This window comes from Ictidomys tridecemlineatus, chromosome 2 (genome assembly GCF_052094955.1).
Source record: "Ictidomys tridecemlineatus isolate mIctTri1 chromosome 2, mIctTri1.hap1, whole genome shotgun sequence".
NCBI classification, from domain to species: domain Eukaryota; kingdom Metazoa; phylum Chordata; class Mammalia; order Rodentia; family Sciuridae; genus Ictidomys; species Ictidomys tridecemlineatus.
The window spans coordinates 207576475-207597506 of record NC_135478.1 but is presented as its reverse complement, the minus strand read 5'-3'; the positions used below and the strand labels follow the sequence as shown (position 1 = coordinate 207597506).

Genomic DNA, 21032 nt, shown 5'->3' with positions numbered 1-21032 from the left:
ACCACAATTTTTCATATCTCTGTATATAAGGTATGTTGACACCCAATTCAAGTCTTCATAAGTGTACTTTGTATAATGATGTCCATCATATTCCACCTTTCCCCTCCCTTTCCCTCCCACCCGTCTTCCCTATCTAGAATTAATTTAATCTTCCCATGCTTTCCCTCCCTACCCTACTATGAGTCACCCCCCCTTATATCAGAGAAAACATTTGGCATTTGATTTTTTGGGATTGGCTGACTTCACTTAGCATTATCTTCTCCAGCACCATCCATTTACCTGCAAATATCATGATTATGTTCTTTTTTAATGCTGAGTAATATTCCATTGTATATAAATGCCTCATTTTTTTTACCCATTCATCCACTGAAGGACATCTAGATTGGCTCCACAGTTTAGCTATTGTGAATTGGGCTGCCATAAACATTAATGTGGCTGTGTTCCTGTAGTATGCTGTTTTTAAGGGTTTTTTTGTTGTTGTAGATGGACACAATTTCTTTCTTTCTTTCTTTATTAATTATGTGGTGCTGAGGATCGAACCCAGTGCCTCATATGTGCCAGGCAGGCGCTCTACCAATGAGTCACAGCCCCAACCCCTGTATTCATTTATTTTACTACTTATTAAGTGCATAATGTGTATACATTATCCCATTTAATCTTCATAGGGCCTAGGATGTAGATATCGTCAACTGAGCTTTTTTAATTGAGGAAACTAAGAATCAGAGATCCTAAGACAAACTAAAGAGAACCATAACTATGATTTTATCTGATTCCAAACTCTGCTTTTCCCATATACTGTGTAGCTCCAGGTTCTACCAAAGCTTCTTTAGAGATAAATACATTTTGGTTGTTACAGGAGGCTCACGGGACCCCAAATAAGAGTGGTGTCACAACAGAGTGTGGAAAGGCAGGTCCTAGTCTTCTCTCCCCTTTGTGTAAGTGCCATGGCAGGACATAGTCTCCCTGAAATCAGGAACCACTGATGTGTGCAGAGTGCTTTATAATAAGCCAAACATACAGTATCAGCTAGGATTTTGAAATATTTTGTTGTTTATGCACACGTTTCTGCTAAGTAAATTGCTTCAACAGCAGAGCCCTCTGGTGGGGAATCTCACTAAGAGCAGAACAAAAATTTTCAGACCCATGTTTACAAAGCAGAACCGTTCATCTGTATTTGTCATTCCTTGACCACAGAACAGTGTAGTGTAGGTATATTTTTTATTTTAGGAAGACAGCTCACACTAATTCCAGGGTCACTAATGGCTAGGAATATTCCATGAATGACTACTAAGAGGATAAAATAAATTGAAAGTGTCTATGGATTGTTATCTACCTCTGATGACACTTTCTAAATGAAGTTAACATATGACAAAGATTTCCTACTGTTGGCCTAAATTGTATCACTGTATAGCATAGCTCAGCCCTGTGAGGACTGAAGTCCATCTTGCCCAGTGCACTGAGTTTAAGTTTATAGGGTCTGCCCAGTGCTCTGTTCATAACTTGTAACTCTTGTAATTATACACATTGCTTTCTTGGTCCCATTCACAATTTTACTACCTTGAAGAGCTCTAATTCCTATCTAGACCTGTCTTTTGAACTTGATTCATATTTTCAAGTATTCTCTAAATATTTCCACTTATTATTATAGGTACCTGGAACTCAACTTACACAAAGTTGAACTCTTCTCATATATCCAAAGCTTTGCCCAGCTCAGTAAATGGCACTGACCTCTCCATCCATTTGTCCTAAGTCCAGAAGTCATTTTTAGCCACCCTTTTCTATCGTCACCCATTGTATCCTATTCATTCTTTCTCCTAAATAGGTCTCAGATATAACTTCTTAATTGGGGCTGGGGATGTGGCTCAAGCGGTAGCGCGCTCGCCTGGCATGCGTGTGGCCCAGGTTCGATCCTCAGCACCACATACAAACAAAGATGTTGTGTCCGCCAAAAACTGAAAAATAAATATTGAAGAATTCTCTCTCTCACTCTCTCTCTCTCTTTAAAAAAAAAAAAAAAACTTCTTAATTACACCATTCCTAGTTTGGTTCTTTAACATAACAGAGATTTTTATGTGGAGAAGGAATGTGCATGCTATTTATGTTGTAATTCGAATTTATTAAGCATACCTATTAATTTTTAAGGTAATTTTTTTCTAATAATTATACAGTTGCTTTAAACATTAAATGACATTTACTAACTTACTAGGGCTGATTATTTTGAATATGTTCAAACACTTTATAAACAAAATACAAATACATTAATTATGAAACATATTTAAGCTTATTATGTTAAGACGTTTTCATGATGGGTTTCATTTCCTCTCTGTTCTTTTACCTTCATAAGATTTTGCTGTTGCTTTCTTAGTATTATAGCAATCACACAAAACACTAAATTAGAAAATGATCAGAAGGGCCTTGGGACCTGGTTTCTTTTCCCAAATTTTGCCAAACCTAAGCCACTGGTCATCAGAACATGTGCCTTTTTATTGTTAAACATTACTTGATTTTTAAAATCTATACCTTTTCCTTTTATTTTAATTTTACTTTTTTTTTTTTTTTGTAGTGCTAGAGTTCAAGCCTAGGGTCTCACTCATGCTAGGTAAGCACTCTACCTTTGAAATACACTTCAGCCTGTAACCTGATTCCTTAGTAAAGTAATGTTTCTTAAATTGATGGTGCTGGTTGCATTGGCACACACCTATAATCTCAGCTACTCAGGAGCTTGAGGCAGATGGATTACAACTTCAGGAGAGTCAGAGCAATTTTGCAAGACCCTATCTCAAAATAAAATAAAAGGACTGGGGATGTACTCAGTGGTAGAGCACTTGCCTAGCATATAGGAAGCCCTGAGTTGAATCCCCACTGTCACAAAATGAATAAATAAATTAAGTTAATTGATGGCATGTATTTTGACATATGTGATTATAGTCGTCCATTTTATCCATGAATGCTTGGTTCTAAAACTCCCTTTGATACTAAAACCTGCAGATCCTCAAGGCCTTTATATAAAATGGCATAGTATTTGTATAAAACCTACTTTCTTCTTCCTATATACCTTAAAGCATCTCTAGATTACTTATGTTACTTAATAGAATATACTGTATCAAATAGTTGTTATAAAAGTCTGTACCTGCTCAGTACAGATTTTTTTCTTTTTTCTTTTTTTTTTTTTTTTTTTGCAGTGGTTGAATCTAGGATGCAGACCCCAAAGATTTTGAGGGCTAACTATATTTGCAATGACTTTAAATAATTTGATTTAATCACCCCGAATATAGCAAGTACCACTTTGAGTTACTCATTGTAGAATGTTTGCCTAGCACATCATGCAAGGCCCTAGGTTCAATCCCCAGTACTGGGAAAAAGAAAAAGAAAGTATTCCTTTGTTTTCATTTTTTAACTTTTAAAATAATTTCTAAAATTTTGAAAATTTTCAAATATACACAAGATTTCTACCACCCAGACCCATATAATGCCAACATTTTCTATCTTTGTTTCAAACCATTTTACCTTGCTTGTTTTTATGTGTGTTTTGGGGGAAAGGGGGTTGTGTGTATCTTAGTTATACTTTCCAACGTCACAGTTTCTAATTTTTCTCTTTATTGCTATTCTTTATTTAGTAAGATATCATTCTCATGCTTTCCTTTAGTTTTTTGAACGTTTTAAATTTCTACCTATGTTTCATGATGTGTCAACTTTGGAAATCCACCCCCCCCACCATCAGTGTTTGTTGTTATTACTTATTGTTTGTTTAGTTACTTTTTCTGAGCTGATTCTATAAAGTACATCTTCTTTTATAGGTGTTGCTGAAGTCTCTGCTTGGTTAGATGATGATTTGTTCAGAGATTTCCTTAAATGCTTACAAACAATAAGTCCCCCAGTCTTTGTCAAGGAACTCTGTGCATTGGGTCAAGTGGTCAAGCAAGCAGTTTGCAAATCTGCATTAGGTCTCACTTCCTCCTTGCACAGAGCCACCAACTCAGCCATAGATGAGAGCTTAGGGCCTTTTTAGGTCTTTCCTGAGCTTATATACAGCCCTATACATTCACATATCTCAGATTCCAAGGAGTGTGTCAGAGCTTTTCAAACCCTCCTATGGACATCTCAGTTCCCAACTTTTCATTTTAAGGTTTGTGGTCTGTTTGTTGCTTGCCTCAGTTTTTTTTTTTTTTAAGTGATTCCTCATTTTTTTAAAGTATTTATTTTTTTAGGTGGACACAATATCTTTATTTCATTTTTATGTGGTGCTGAGAATTTAACCCAGTGCCCCACGCATGCTAGGCTTTTAGCCACATCCCCAGCCCTTGGTTGTCTCGGTTTAACTGTGATGCTAAATATTTGCTTAAAACAACTGTTCTTGAAAACCATTCTCAGGAAAAGAAGGCTTCTCATATGCTAGACAAGTGCTGTACTACTGATTTCACTGGGCCAATATGATTTTTCATGCACTGTTAGATCGAATAATAATAGTCTCTAAGATGGGGCTTTGGAGGAGCAAAGCTCCCCAATGTCCTCTTCCAAGGCTGTTAAGCTGCTGATTTGCACCATGATTGTGGAACTCTTGGTTTTCTGGGCTATATGGAGGATCTAAGCTGGGGAAAGAAGGATGGAAACAATACAAATTAAAATGCCATAAGTTCATTTTCCAAGCTGACTAGAGCCTTTATTCTTATCAAGATTCTGCCATTTTTTCTTGAATAAACACTTCCCAGATTATTGCAAGCCTTTGGTTAAATTTGAGAATGCTAAGAAAGTATTGTTACAATTTTGCCAACATTCTTATTGCTTTTATAGGAGACAGGATTTTCAGAGGTTCTCAGTCCACCATTCCCACAAGGACATCCTACAGAGAAGCAAGAGACATGTACTTAACAGAAAAAAGTACTCAATACATCAGTGCTCTCCTACTTACTAAAATTAATTTAAAATTAACAATTAGCTAGGTGCAGTGGTGCATATGTGTCATTCCAGCTACTTATGATCTTAGTCTAGGAGATTAAGGCAGGAGGATCACAAATTCAAGGCCAGACTGGGTTACTTTGGTAGACCCTGTCTCCAAATAAAATAAAAAGGGCTGGGGATGTAGTTCAGTGGTGGAGCCACTTGCCTAGCTTGAGCAGTGCCTTAGTTCAGTCCCAGGATGGCAAAAAAAAATGTTACTCTTTTATGCTTATTTGTATTGTATTTGTTTGCATATCATTAAGAATTCGTAGCATTTCAAAAGCATTTTATTTTAATTATAAGTTATTTTCTTATTTGAGTTTCAAGGTATTCATAGCTGGAAATAATGGATTGATTTCCTTTAAACTGGCTCTTCTGTACTTTCAACATTGTCTCTAACATTCTTGAAAGCATTCTTGCTTGGCAGCAGCAGACTTCTATTCTGGATACAACTTGATTTATTTTCCCTACCCCACAATGTGAAATCAGCAGCTCTCTCAAGAGCTTGATCCTTTTACTAGCATTAGAATAGTATTACAGACCAAAATCTGATTGCTAATGAGGCCTATAATTATTGGACAGAAGTGCTACTGTTACTATTACTATTAATACAAAATAATCTAAAATATTTAGAGATACAAATTGGTAAGTTTTCACATATGACATATGTGTACACCCTTGAAATCATCACTGCTAAATATTTTTATTTTCTTTTTTTTTTTTTTTTTTTTTTTTGGTGATGCTGGGGATTAAACCCAGGGAAGACCTTGTAAATGCTCGCTCGGCAGGTGATCCTAGGTACATCCCTAGCTGCTGGATACTTTTTTTTTTAATTTGTAATGTTTATTTTTCAGTTTTTGGCAGACACAACATCTTTGTTTATATGTGGTGCTGAGGATCGAACTCCATGCTGCACGCATGCCAGGCGAGCACGCTACTGCTTGAGCCACATCCCCAGCCCTGCTGGATACTTTTTAAATAATCAGTTTAGGATGACACGTGAAATCTCATGTGTGTGGCGGAGGGTGGTACTGGGGATTGAACCTAGGGTCACTACCACTAAGCTACATCCCCAGCCCTTATTATTTTTCATTTGAGACAGATCTCACTAAGTTTACCTCAAACTTATGATTCTTCTGCCTCAGCCTTCCTAGTTGCTGAGATTACAGGCATGGCCACCATGACTGGTCAAAATGTATTTTCATTCTTCGTCAGAGCTGATTAATTGTGGGTTCTACTAATTATTCTTGGCCAAATAGCCTAGTCTCCTTAGGAAGTACCTCAGCAAGACCTTTCTGTCCTCAATGTGCATTTACCAGTGTACCAGATTCCATAGATGAAGATGAAGATAGGGTTTATCTGTGGGTTTTTTTCCTTCCTGGCTCACAATAAGTTATGTATCTGACAGCTTGGTAGTTGTTATAAAAGGCTGGTTCTCTAAGCTTTGTCACCTATTCGAGCCTCTGTGTTTTTTTATTTTGTATACCAATATCATCTTCCTGTTTACTTTTTCCATAGATCGATTTGGGATGTTACCATTAGATGAGCCTGCTGTTCTTATTAGTGAATTCCTAGATCGTTTTCAAAACCTTTGTCACTTGGACCTCCAGCTTCCTTCCCTGAGGCCAGAGGACTTGAAAACTATGGTGAGTTTTTCTTGGCTAGGTTGTAGTGACCTCCACTTGTCATCAGCATTTGTATATGAAATAATTCTTTTAATGACAAAATGGTGCAGATTGTTAGGAAGAGAACAACTCATTCATTTCTCATCTGATCTTTTCGATTTCAACCAAAAAGTGACTATTGAGGGTTGAAGCAAATAGGTTCCACTTAAATGTTTAGGTATGATTCTTGAAGTGGCAAATTTAATTTTATTTTGATTAGTTACTTATATTGTTTAACAGAAGACACTGACATGTGACTGCATATCATTTTTTGCATATAATTTTCCATAGTGATAGAGGCCAAGTAATAAACTCTTCCTGTGAATAGAAGTGTTGAAATACTCTGGCCCATCTGTACTTTGAAATTGCATATTTACTATCCCATTTCATTAGCCTGTTAGTGCTGTGAGGAAAAGCTATATTATAGGAAATAGCAGCTTATTTTAGTCATCTATTACACTACTGTGACTAAAGGACCCAAACCAGAAGAACTATAGAGGAGGAAAAGTTTATTTGAAGTGCTCACAATTTCAGAGGCCTCAGTCTATAGATAGCTGGCTCCATTCCTCAGGGCTCGAGTGAGACTGAACATCATGGTGGAAGACAGTGTGGCAGAGGGAACCAGCTCACGTGATGATCAGGAAGCAAAGAGGGAGAGACTCCTCTGCAGATACAAAATACATACCCCTTAGCCATGACCCCATAAATTATTTCCTCCAACCACACCCCACCCATATCCAGCCATCACTCAGTTAATCCCATCAGGGATTAATTAACTGATCGGGTTAAGGTTATGACCCAATCAGTTCTCTTTCATTGTCTCACACATGAGCTTTTGGGGGACACCTTAGCAACCCAGTAAGACCCTGTCTCAAAATTTAAAAAAAAATGTGGCTCACTGGCAGACCACCTCTGGGTTCAATCCCTAGGACCATAGGGGAAAAATAAAGCTGCTGTGTGATTCCTAGCCCTGCCTAAAATAAATCTTCTCTATGAGGTCAGTCTCATCATATTTGTCATTTTTTTCCCCTGATTTTTGCCTTGTACCATATAAGTACATCATATGAATAATTTTTCTTTGTATAATGGTAGAAACTTGAAGGTTTTTTATCTTGGTTCCTTTGTAGTGCCTGACAGAAGACAAGATCAGTCTTCTGTTACACCTGCTTGAAGATGAACTTGATCACCGAACTGAAGAGAGAAAAACTCCAAGCAAGTTAGGCTCTGACATCCAAGTCCACATCACTGCTTGTGTTCTCTCTCTGTGTGGCTGGGCATGTAGGTCAGTCAGCAAATTTTGCCTGAGGGCATAAGCTGTGATGATGCATACACCCATATGTATATCATTCACTTATAGTATTTGGAAATCACATGATGTTTCCAGTGAGAAAACAGAAACAAAGAGAAAAGTGAGGGGAGGAGTGGGATGGGTGCGGGATAGATAATAAGAATTAGTAACAAAGAGAATTAGAACTTGGGGATTCCTTGTGTTCACACTTGAACTTTGTTTCTTGTATTGTAACTATCTAGGTATATTCCTATAAGCAGTGAAGCTCCTTTTTGAAAATAGAAAATAAACTATTTTTAGAAAGAAAAATCAGTGTAATTGAGTAAAAACTACCAGAGATTGGTGGGGGATGCAAGTATGACCAGATAGAGCACTTTCCTAGCATGTGCAAAAAGCCCTGGGTTCAATCCCCAGCATCCCCTAAAATTTCGGAAACACCAGTTGGTATCCCCTTGCCCTACGCTGATGTGCTTTTTTTTTTTTAACTGTTCAGTTTGGCAGAGACTACCTCTGAGATTGAAGATTTTTGAAACAAAATTTCTTTTGGCCCCCAATGAGGAGCAAAGCTAGGCAGGGCCTCACACATCCTAGGTGAGTGCTATGCCACTGAGCCATGTCTCTTTTGATTTTTTGTATTTGAAACAGGGTGTTAACAAGTTGCTGAGACTGGCTGAAACTTGCAATCCTCCTGCCTCAGCCTCCCAGATTGCTAGGATTGCTGGCATGCACCACCATGCCTGGTTTGATTTACCTTTGATATGCTTTCTTTGGTAGATTAGGAAAGAGTTTAAAGAGGGACAGGAAAATTTTATAAAATGTACTTCCTACATAGCCTTGCCATAGAGAGCACACCAAGACCCGCAGACCTTTCTACGAGAAATAATGTAAGAGGTGATGGAGAGACATAGGAAGATGACTGTCCTCAGATCAGAGGATGTAAGGACATGGTTTCCAGTTCCCTGAACCACTGAGATTTTTTTGTTGAGATGAACCATACTCACATTACACTTGGTCACATAGAAGTGTTATCCTTCAGAAAGACCCAGCTTGTTTTCCATTTCTTCCTAGTTCTGCTTTGGAACCCATGCAGCTCTCCCTGATAACATGTTCACAGTGTATGAGGAAGGTGGGGCTCTGGGGCTTCCAGCAGATCGAATCATCCATGACTGACCTGGATACATCCTTTGGCCCAACCAACTCTCCAGTCCCAGGCCCTGAAGGTCGTCCAGAGCGCTTCCCTCTGGTGCCTGAATCGCCTCGGAGGATGATGACCAGGAGCCAGGATGCCACATTTTCCCCAGGCTCAGAGCAGGTATTGACTTAACTTGTGTGAGGTGGACATTTGAAAGACATTGTTGCCAAAAGTGTTGGTGGTAGAAAGTGGAAAATTGGTGGGTAGGTTTCACTTCTGGCCATATTGATCAGAGTATTATGTCATTTTTCTGTTCATCAATTGAGAAGCTAAATTTGTTTTTTTTTTTTTTTTTTTTAATTTTTTTTTTTTAATATTTATTTTTTAGTTATTGGCGGACACAACATCTTTGTTGGTATGTGGTGCTGAGGATCGAACTCAGGCCGCACGCATGCCAAGCGAGCGCGCTACCGCTTGAGCCACATCCCCAGCCCGCTAAATTTGTTATAGAAATTCAATAAAGAAATATAGTATTCTTAGAAGAGTGTACTTATGTAGGCAATTCAAAAACTAAAAGAATTTTTTTTTTTTTTTTTTTTGGGGGGGTGGTATTGGGGATTGAATCCAGGGTGGTAAGTACCCATTGAGCTTTATTCCTAGCCCTTTTGTAAATTTTTTTAAAAATATTTTTTAGTTGTCAATGGTCCTTTATTTATTTATATGTGGTGCTGAGAATCGAACCCAGTGCCTCAAACATGCTAGGCAAGCGTTCTACCACTGAGCCACAAGCCCAGCCCCTTTTTGTAAATTTTGAGACAGGGACTTGCTAAGTTGCTGAGGCTGGCCTTTAATTTACAATCCTCCTGCCTCAGCTACCTAAATACCTGGGATTACAGGAATGCACTGCTGTGTCTGGCAGAAACTAAATTTTTATTCATTTATTTGTAGTTCCAGAAATTGAATCTAGGAGCACTCTACTGTGGAGCCACATTGCCTTCTGTTTTGTTTTGTTTGAGACAGGATTTGACTGAGTTGCTGAAGCTGACCTGGAATTTGTGATTCTCCTGCCTCTGCTTCCCAAGTCACTGAATTGTAGGCTTGTGTCACTGCACGCTGCTCAAAATAATTTTTTATATATATTTATTTTTAGGTGTAGATAGACACAACACAATGCCTTTATTTTTATGTGGTGTTGAGACTCGAACCCAGGTCCTGCCCGTACTAGGCGAGCGCTCTACCGCTGAGCCACAATCCCAGCCCTCCAAATAATTTTTTAGAAATGTTTTGTTTTATTTGTACTGGGGAATTGAACCCAGGGACTCTTTACCACTGAGCTACATCCCCCACCCTACACTCCCTCCTTTTTTTGAGACAGGGTCTCAATTGCTTAGTGCCTTGCTATGTTGCTAAGGCTGGCCTCAAACTTGGAATCCTCCTGCCTCAGTTTCCCATATCACTGGGATTATAGTCATATGTAACCACAGACAGCCTAAATTATTTTCTTTCTTTTTTTTTAATGTATTTATTTTAATTAGGTACATATGACAGAAGAATGCATTTTGATTCATTGTAAACAATTGCAGCACAACTGTTCATTTCTCTGATTGTACACAATGTAGCTTCACACCAGTCATACATGTGCCTAGGGTAAGGTCCATCACCTTCCACCATCTTTCCTACCCCCATACCCTCTGCTCCCTTCATCCCCTTTGCCCAATCAGAGTTCCTCCATTTTTCCCATGCCCTCGCCCATTATGGATCAGCATCCACTTATCAGACAGAACATTCCCTTTAGATTTTTGGTATTGGCTTACTTCACTTAGCATGATATTCCCCAACTCCATTCGTTTACTTGCAAATGCTGAGTAATATTTTAGTGTGTATGTGTGTGTGTATCACAGTTCATTTATCCATTCATCTCTTAAAGCGCATCTAGGTTGCTTCCACAATTTAGCTATATGCTGATTTTAAGTCCTTTGTGTATATATGAGGAGTGGGTCAAATAGTGGTTCCATTCCAAGTTTTCTGAAAGACTTGCTTTCCAGAGTGGTTGTACCAATTTGCAGTCCCACCGGCAATATATGAGTGTACCTTTTCCCCTACATCCTCACCAACACTTATTGTTATTTGTATTATTGATAACTGCCATTCTGACTGGCGTGAAGTGAAATCTTAGTTTTAAGTAGTTTTGATTTGCATTTCTGTAATTACTAGAGATGTTGAACATTTTTTCATATATTTGTTGATTGGATGTACATCTTCTGAGAAGTGTCTGTTTAGCTCCTTAGCACATTTATTAATTGGGTTGTTTGTTTTTTTGGTGTTAAGTTTTTTGAGTTCTTTATATATCCTGGAGACTAAATTATTTTCAATGTACCAATTAAAGATTTTCTCTGAAACCTAATATATTTATAATTTAAACTATAAAATACTTGATTTCATATGTTTTAAGAAATACTTCTGGCCATAGTCATCAACGTGATGCATGGACTTTCCTTTATTTCCTCTTCAGGTTGAAAAGAGCCCAAGTCCCATTGTCTCCCGAACCCGGAGCTGGGATTCTTCTAGTCCTGTTGATCGGCCTGAGCCGGAGGCAGCCAGCCCCACCACCAGAACCCGGCCAGTGACTCGAAGCATGGGAACAGGAGACTCTGCTGGCCTGGAAGTACCCTCCAGTCCCCTCCGGAAAGCCAAACGAGCTCGCCTCTGCTCTTCCAGTAGCTCAGTGAGTCCACCTTCTCATGTAGCCATCACTGAGCACATACAGCAGTCTGTGCTCTCACCACGCAGCACTGAGACACAAGCGTGAATCACCCCGGGTCCTCTGGCTAAAGGTAGACTGCGTGAATAGGGTTAAAGATGAAATAGGTGACCAAAGGGAAAAGATTGAAGGGTTTTGTCATTTGTTCCTTTGGGTAGATTCTGGAGAGGTAATAAATATTTGAGGCTAATAGTACAGCAGTGAGGTAGGGGGACAAAGCTGATAAGGTAGTTTGTTTTAACATAAAAGGACTGAAAGGAATGGGCTGGGGTTGTGGCTCAGCAGTAGAGCACTCGCTTAGCACGTGTGAGGCCCTGGGTTTGATCCTCAGCACCACATAAAAATAAATAGATATTGTGACCAACTACAACTAAAAAATAAATATTAAAAAAAAGGACTGAAAGGAAAATAAAAAGACAGAATTTAAAAGCATTAAAACTAGAAGTGAGGACAATTATGAGATTTTGGACTTTATGACTAACAATATGCCTATAATAATATTCCTCCCTGAAGAGACATAGCATCTGCCCTTCATTAACACTCTCTCTTCCTCCTCCCTCAGGACACATCTTCCCGGAGCTTCTTTGATCCCACCTCTCAGCACAGAGACTGGTGCCCTTGGGTGAATATCACACTAGGCAAAGAATCTAGGGAGAATGATGGAACAGAGCTTGATGCCAGCACCCCAGCAGAGCCGGGCTGGAAGACAGTGCTGACCATCCTGTTGGCCCACAAACAGTCTAATCAGCCAGCTGAAACAGACTCCATGGTGAGATAAGCTATTGCCCTGCTTGTATGTAGCACTTGCTCTTTATGGGATAAGCAGCAGCAGTTAGTCCTATAATTAGCACCCTGCCTGCCTTCAGCTTTCCTAAGTCTTGTAGACTTATTCTGATTTATCCTAAAAGAAAGGCATGGAAGTGGTCAGTCTTTCTGCGGCTTAGTATATGGCATTCCATCAAATTCTGTTAAGTTCTTTGTTCTCTCAAATAAAATGACTCAAAGTGGAAAAATAATACAGAAACAGAAATAGATGAATAGGCAGCTGCTGTGGCCTCATGTTGCAACGCAGCTGCTTTCTCCATCAGTTGCTGTCACTTACCTTTGGAGCCTGGCCCAATAACTTAGCCTTTGGATCTGTGCTCTGACACCAAGCCAGTTTCTTTACTCCCTGTATCAGTCAGGCATGTGCGTTGGACCATCATTAGCCATCACAGTCATGGCTACTGTGGTTAACAAATGTGGGTACATGCAAAGCCATCGTCAAGAATGAGAGTGATGTGTGTCCTTAGTGTCCACCATGATTCCCTAATGGAGTGTTAAGAACTATTTTGTTTTGTTTCCCTTTGCGGACTTACTTTCATATTCACCTAAAAGTTACTGATCTCTACACCCTCCAAGGTCAAAGCAAAGTAATACCTGCCAGCCAGTGTTCCCAAATTCATGGTTTTGTAGGGTCTTAGGAAGCCACTGGAAGGAGCTGCACTGATGCTTTTTTTGGTACTAGAGATCGAACCCAGGGGCACTCTGTCATTGAGCTACATCCCCAGCACTTTTTATTTTTACTTTTTTCTTTTTAAGACCAGGTCTCATTAAGCTGCTGAGTCTGGCTCCCAAGTTGCTGGAATTATGGGAGTATGCTGCCACTCCCAGTTTGTACTGATGCTTAAAGCCCAGCAATGAACAATGTATATTAGTGCCTTTAGAAAATATGTAGATGAATGTGTCCAAGTTTTTGCAGGAAAAAAAAAATCACTTCTCTTCAATTTAAAAACTTTTGGAGGGGCTGGGGAGGTGGCTCAAGCGGTAGCGCGCTCGCCTAGCATGCGTGCGGCCCGGGTTCGATCCTCAGCAGCACCATATACCAACAAAGATGTTGTGTCCGCCGAGAACTAAGAAAAAATAAATAAATGTTAAAATTCTCTCTCTCTCTCTCTCTCTGTCCCTCTCTCTCACTCTCTCTTTAAAAAATAAAAATAAAAAAATAAAAAATAAAAAAATAAAAACTTTTGGAATTGTGTAAAGCTATTTAAAGAAAAATATTTGCCCAACTATTCAATTTGGAGTTATTAAATCTATATTTGCACATAAGTTCTCTCTACCTAGACCTTTAGGAAGTAATATTTTGGCAGTTTTACTAACAGTTCCCTCTGTTACTGTTATACCAAAAAGAAACCACACAGGGTTAGGTTTTTCATTCGTTTGTAGAAAACGTTGGCCTCATAATTGGCCCTGGATTCTGGGGCTCTTAGAATTCTTTTTAGTAGCATGTCTTTTAATCTTCCCACCAGCTGCTATGACTGGGTGAAACAAAGCTTGATGGGGCTATGGTGAAGGAGCTTGATGTTGGAAAAAGTTTATACTATTTTTTTTTTCAACTTTGTTTCTTTCAGTTTTTTTTTGTTTTTTTTTTAAAGAGAGAGTGAGAGGTGCTGGGGATGTGGCTCAAGTGGTAGCGCTCTCGCCTGGCATGCGTGCGGCCCGGGTTCGATCCTCAACACCACATACCAACAAAGATGTTGAGAACTAAAAAAAAAAAAAAAAAATTAAAAAAAAAAAAGAGAGAGGGAGAGAGAGAGAGAATTTTTAATGTTTATTTTTTTTTTTTTAGTTTTCGGCGGACACAACATCTTTGTTTGTATGTGGTGCTGAGGATCGAACCCGGGCCGCACACATGCCAGGCGAGCGTGCTACCGCTTGAGCCACATCCCCAGCCCCATCTTTCAGTTTTTTACTAAACTAAATTCCCTTAATTCCTTGAGTCAGAGCTCAAACTTTTTCTCCTGGCTCCTCGTTTTATTGAAAATTTCATCCCACAAAGAGGAAAGGAAAACAGTAGAAATGCCATCTTATATGAGAAACTGGAGGTTATTTTATGGCTTATCTTACTAAATATTCTTTGTTCTCTTACTGAAGTTCTTGCTGTGTGAAATATCTGCTCTTTATTATCTCAAAGACAGAGAGAACCAAGTGTTCTGATTTACCGAGAACTTTTATCTTCTAATGAATTGCTTTGTCTCCTGTAACACTATTTCTCAGAATCTCAGAGCACTTGATAGGTATGATCTAGTGGCAGTGAGAGTCTTCCTATTTTTAGCTCTGCTGGCTAAAAATGAAGCTGAGAAAGTCAAGGTCATAGTTTAGACTCTTAGGGGTTATTCAACGTTTATTTCTTGGCCTTGGATTATACTGTTAATCCCAAGTAGGTAGGTTCCAGGTAAATTTGAATCCTGTTCACAAGAAATAATGAACTTGGGTCATTTGAACATCATGGATTTTTTTAAAAATGCAAAATGAATGTGTTCTCTATTAATGGTAGGTCCGAAGTGTCATCATCACATAGAAAGATTAGACACTTAGAAAAGATGATGAACCATGTTTGTTGCCTCAGTTTGTTAAAAGCAGTCTGACAGTAGAACAAAGGCTTCTTGATTTCATTTAATCTTAACTGTACATTATAGCATATTATAAAATGGGTTTGTATTCAGTCCTAGATATATTTTGATCATTGTAGGAGAAATTTATAGATTCTGATACTGTAGAGTCTAAAAAAAAAAAATGTAAACTTTTTTTTTTTTTTTTTAACGGGAGAGAAGTGGACATCTTTTTTTTTTTTTTTTTTTGAGAATTTTAATATTTATTTTTCAGTTTTCGGCGGACACAACATCTTTTTTGTATGTAATGCTGAGGATTGAACCCAGGCCGCACGCATGCCAGGCGAGCGCGCTATCACTTGAGCCACATCCCCAGCCCTAGTGTAAACTTTTTTTCCAACATCAAACTCATTCACCCCAGCCCCCTTAAGCTTTGTGTTGTCTAGTTAGATAAAACTGTTATGTATTATTTGTTATTTGTCTCTATAAAAGAATTTAATTCTAATAATAATCTTTTTCTACCAATAGAATCTCTCTGAAAAATCAAGAAAAGTATTCCGAATATTCCGACAGTGGGAATCTTTATGCTCATCCTGAAGCTACTCTACCCTGTTCCTGGAGAAAACTGAAATGAGAGTGACTTTTTGAAAAATAAAACCTGAATTTTCTTTGGGTCAGCTGATACTGTTTTTCTCCATTCTGGTTTAATCATAAAGAGCCCCTGCCATTGCAGAGGTAGTGAGCGTCAACAATCTGCATGTTTAACAGGAGACCCATTTCCCTGTGGGGATGTGGACAGGATGAGCAAACCCAGTTCTATTAAAGGACTGTGTGGCTACAAAACTAGATGGAAGACCCAGGAACATGCATTTCAGCAGCTTTAGTGTGGGCAGTGTTTCAAGGACTGTATATCCCAGGATTTGACAGTGTGTGTTATTAAAGTATTTGCCAAGATGCTTCGATGCTCGAGATTGTTTTCTCCCTTGCCTGGTAGGCTGGAAAAAGCTTAGGTTATATTATCAAGAGTTAAACTGTGGTCTGGGCATGGTGGCCCACACCTTTACACAAGGAAACTGAGGCAGGAAGATTGCAAGTTCAAGGCCAGCCTGGGCAACTTAGCAAGATTCTCCACAGCTTAGAACCTGTGTCAAAATAAAAAGGCCAAGGGACATAGCTCTGCATTAGAGCATCACTGGGTTCAGTCCCAAGTACTGCCTTCCCTCCCTCCCAAAAATAGAGTCAAACTGGGTTTTCAGAGTGGATACAAAACCTGAAATTTATTTGTAATTCCAGTCAAAGAGGTATAGTCTTTTTTTAAACTGGAAGCAAGGTGGTTTCATTCTGTTACCAGGACTCCTGGTGTGATGCAGTGTAAGGTAAGCTTATTTTCTCCTCACTTTGATGTTAACAGAGTAAGAGAATGGAAGGAGGCTAGGAAAAAATACCCAGAAGAGGCCCCTCATGTGCTGTCTAGTGCCTGGTTCCCCGACTGGGCACCCCAAGCCTTTTTCCCTGCTTGTGAGGCTCATCAGTCTCTGTAGTAGGGAAGAGTGGCCTGAACCTGACCCATCTAAATACAGCTGCCTGCTGATAAAGTGACCATAAGCTATTAGAGGCTGGAAAGAATTCTCTGATATGTTATACTTTAGTATCGTTGATTTATTTTATGGCTCACCTTTTTTTGGGGGGTGGGGGGAGGGCTTGCTAGGGATTAAACTCAGGGGTGCTCAACCCCTAAGCCACATCCTCAGCCCTTTTTTATTTTGAGGCAGGGACTTGTTGAGTTGTTTAGGGCTTTGCTACGTTTCTTGAGGCTGGCCTTTAACCTGTGATTCTTCTGCCTCAGCCACCTGAGTCAGGTGTCAGGTTTATAGGCGTGTGCCACCATGCTTGGCCTTTTTTTTTTTTTTTTTTTTTTTCATAGTTACTGGGGATTGAACCTAGGAACACTCTCCCTCTGATCCATGTCCCCAACCCTTTTAATTTTTTGAGACAGAATCTCACCAAGTTGCCCTGGCTGGCCTCAGACTCAAAATCCTCCTACCTGAGCTTCTTAAGTGGTTGGGGTTACAGGCATGTGTCACCACATCTGGTTTATATCTTTATTTTTATAAACTAAAGTGATTTAAAGAAAATAACATTGATATTTTATCCATACTATACTTTGGCTTATCTCTCTAAAAAAATACACCTTTCCCCTTACAAATTACACCAAACAAAAATTAATAATCCCTGGGAGCTGGTTGCAGTGGTACATTCCTGTAATCCCAGCGATTTGAGAGACTAAGGAAAGAAGGATCACAAGTTCAAGGCCAGCCCCAGGAATTTAAAAAGACCCTGTTTCAAATTTAAAAAAAAAAATAAAAAGGACTAGGCATGTAGCTCAGTATTAAAGCACCCCTGGAGTTTCCCCAGTACCACACAAAAATTAATTATCCATGACTATCATGTAATACCAATCTATATTCAAAATTCCTAATTGTGAGGCTGAGTTGTAGAGCTCAGTGACAGAGCACCTGCCTAGTAAGTATGAAACTCTTTGAGTTCAATTCCCAGCACCAAAAGAAAGTTCTTGGGCTATGGCTATAGCTCAGTTGGTAGAGTACTTGCCTTGCATGCACAAAGCCCTGGGTTCAATCCCCAGCACTATCAAAAAAAAAAAAAGACTTATTTTTTCTAAACATGTTCTTTATATATCTGATTTGTCCAAATCAGGATTGTGTATTGTATAATTCTCTTTAGACTTTAACTCCTTATATTATCAGATTTTAAATTCATCATTTTGGGGCTGGAGATGTGGCTCAAGCGGTAGCGCGTTCGCCTGGCATGCGTGCGGCCCGGGTTCGATCCTCAGCACCACATACCAACAAAGATGTTGTGTCCGCCGAGAACTAAAAAAAAAAAAAAAAATTAAAAAAAAATTCTCAAAAAAAAAAAAATTCATCATTTCTTTTTTTTTAAATCTCCCACCTCTTTTTTTTTATTTTATTTCTTACATATATGACTCACGCCTCTTTCTTTAACTTATTTTTATGTGGTGCTGAGGATCAAACCCAGTGCCTCAGATGTGCTAGGTAAGTACTCTACCACTGAGCTACAAATTCATCATTTCTAATTCTAATTTTTAAAATGGTAAACAGTTGTTGATCTGTCTCCTAATCAAACTTTTTCCACTGGAGGAGGTCAGGTAGAGGCTGACAGGTTATTTTTCTAATGTTCTTCTTGCCTTTGACATTGGTAAATGGCTTGACTGTTCATTGTTGGTCTGCATGGTCCTCCTTAGAGACTAATAGGCAGTGTTCTGATGTTTATAGAAATTAGAATTCTGGTGCAGGATGGGAAATCATTTGCTGGCTGATGACTATGTGAATTAGAAATCCACTCAAGAAGTTCTGAGCCTGTAGATCATAGTACCTTTTCTTTTCTTTTTTAATACTGGGGATTAAACCAGAGCCTCATGCATGCTAAGCAAGGACTCTACCATTGAGCTACATACCCAGCCTTTTTATATCATTTTGGATACAGGGTCTCACTAAGTTGCCCTTGGACTTGCAATCCTCCTGCCTCAGCCTCCCAGGTAGCTAGGATTAAAATCATGTGCCACAATGTGTGACTTCTAGGTAATAATTGTTCTTAAGGAGTGGTATAGAATCATTAATATAAGGTAGCCATGTGGACTTTAAATCTTAGATTCAGGCTTTATTCGTGTGAGTAGTTTTTAAGTCTTTCCACTGTAAATTTTTAATTTATACTCCCTCCAAAAAGTACTTACATTTCTTTAAAATAGGCAAAACTTCACGTTTTTGTGTTTATTTTTTATCATAAATGGAAGCCGACTGAGATTTGCTGTAATTTAAGAAACATTGGGGGGCTGGGGATGTGGCTCAAGCGGTAGCACGCTCGCCTGGCATGCGGGCGGCCTGGGTTCGATCCTCAGCACCACATACAAATAAAGATGTTGTGTCCGCTGAAAACTAAAAAAAAAATAAATATTAAAAAATTCTCTCTTTCTCTCTCTCTCTCTCTCTCTCTCTCTCTCTCTCTCTCTCTCTCTCTCTCTCTCTCTCTCTCCCCCTCTCTCTTTAAAAAAAAAAAAGAAAGAAAGAAAGAAAAAGAAACATTGGGTCTCCTGTGTGTGTGAGGCACCATGGGAGCCATCATAAATGAATGACTACCTAGTTTCTATCTTCGAAGTTTATAGTCTGGGCCAGAAGATAAAAATGTTGTTTGGATATACAGATGTCACACAAGACAAACTGTGCCAAATACTCTAGAAGTATAAAAGTCAAGGGAGTTAATGTTCATTATGGAATTGCAGAGAATTTCAGTGAAAGTAGATTTGAACTGCACCTGAGAGTGTAGTGAGAAATGGAGGCTCCATGAGAACAGGAACCTTGTCTATCATAGTTTTAATCTCAACATGTAGAACAATACCTGTGGCAAATGGTGGACATTCAATAAAAAAAGGACATTAGAGGTTGAAGGAACACTGAGCAAATAAGCAGAGTGTAGGACATATTCCAGAAACTGCAGGTGTTCTGCTAATGACTAGAGACTTGGGCTGAATAGAGGAAAGAGGCAGAGAATGGTAGTTGGACCAGTTTGAACTCTTGTATGTTATACAAGGAAGTTTGGACTTGGTTCTGTAGGGAAAGAAGATCTTGAGGAATTTTTGAGCAGAGGAATGACATTCGTTCTTCGAAAGCTAATTCTGGTCCCTCTGAATATCTTGCATTAGGGGAGTCAGGAAGGATTAAGGGAGGTGTGTAGGCAGTGACCCGGTAATGGTAGTAGAACATGATTTGATAGAAATGTCAGAAGTGCCTCCAACATGATTGGTGTGCGTATAAGGAAAAGGAGAAAAATCAAAGGTGATATTCAAGTTGTGGCCTAACCAATCAAGATAGAGAACTAGGTGGGAAGGGAAGATAGTTGTTTTACTTTTAATCTGTTAAATTCAGTATATCTGAAATGCTTTTCTGCAGTTCAGGGAGAATGATTTGATGTGTTGAAATCAAGGAACATGCTAGGCAGTGGCGCACGTCTGTAATTCCAGCTGCTCAGGAGGCTGAGGTGAGAAGATCGTGAGCTCAAAGCCAGCCTAAGCAACTTACTGAGGTCCTAAGTAACTCAATGAGACTATCTCTAAATCAAATTTTAAAAAAGGCTGGGGATGTGGCTCAGTGGTTGAGTATCTCTGGGATCAATCCCTTGTACCAAAAACAACAAACAAGGAACATCAGTCCAAAGGCTCATCATCTATAGGGCTGTGCAGAGTGAAGCTCTCAACATTGTTTTCTTAAAGCCAGCCTGTCTTGGTCCCCAATGTGGAAGTATTGGCAGGTGGTACCTTTGAGAGGTATTTGGGTCTATTAAGAGGAATTAATGCTTTCCTCACAGGAGTGAGTTCACACTGTCCTGGGACTGGCTAGGTTACTGCAAGAATGAGTGGTTATGATATAAGTTTGGCTTCCTTGCTTCTTTCTTTTTTTTTTATTTTATTTATTTTTTAGTTTTCGGCTGACACAACATCTTTGTTTGTATGTGATGCTGAGGATCGAACCCGGGCCGCACACATGCCAGGCGAGCGCGCTACCGCTTGAGCCACACCCCCAGCCCATTCCTTGCTTCTTTCTTGCTTCCTCTTCCAATGTGTGTCTCTTCCACATGACCCCTCCATGTAATGCTATCCACCATGAGCCCCCTCATGGGAATTTAATGCTGTGCTGTGTCCTCAGACCTCCAGAACTAAGAACTCAATAAACTTTTATTTACTTATTTGTTTGTTTATTTATTTGCAGTCCTGGGATTGAATTTAGGGCCTTGAAATGCTATGCAGATGTTCAACCTCTAAGTTACATCTCCCACCCCTATT

At 39.2% G+C, this 21032-nt stretch overlaps 1 protein-coding gene across 8 annotated transcripts in view; it reads left to right on the top strand.

The window, feature by feature from the left end:
• The window catches only part of Zc3hc1 (zinc finger C3HC-type containing 1), a 31927-nt gene extending 11914 nt beyond the window's left edge, over window positions 1-20013 (top strand). For 5 of the 8 annotated variants that reach the window (XM_078040533.1, XM_078040531.1, XM_078040529.1 and 2 more), the window contains 7 exons: window positions 2564-2599; window positions 6457-6584; window positions 7730-7884; window positions 8959-9202; window positions 11535-11747; window positions 12346-12552; window positions 15686-20013. In XM_078040533.1, the coding sequence (XP_077896659.1) occupies window positions 2564-2599; window positions 6457-6584; window positions 7730-7884; window positions 8959-9202; window positions 11535-11747; window positions 12346-12552; window positions 15686-15754 (1052 nt within the window). In that variant the 3' untranslated portion in view covers window positions 15755-20013. The remainder of the gene's footprint in view (window positions 1-2563; window positions 2600-6456; window positions 6585-7729; window positions 7885-8958; window positions 9203-11534; window positions 11748-12345; window positions 12553-15685) is intronic. The other 3 variants (XM_078040534.1, XM_078040528.1, XM_078040530.1) reach the window with 1 other exon arrangement.
• Window positions 20014-21032: the final 1019 nt, after the last annotated feature.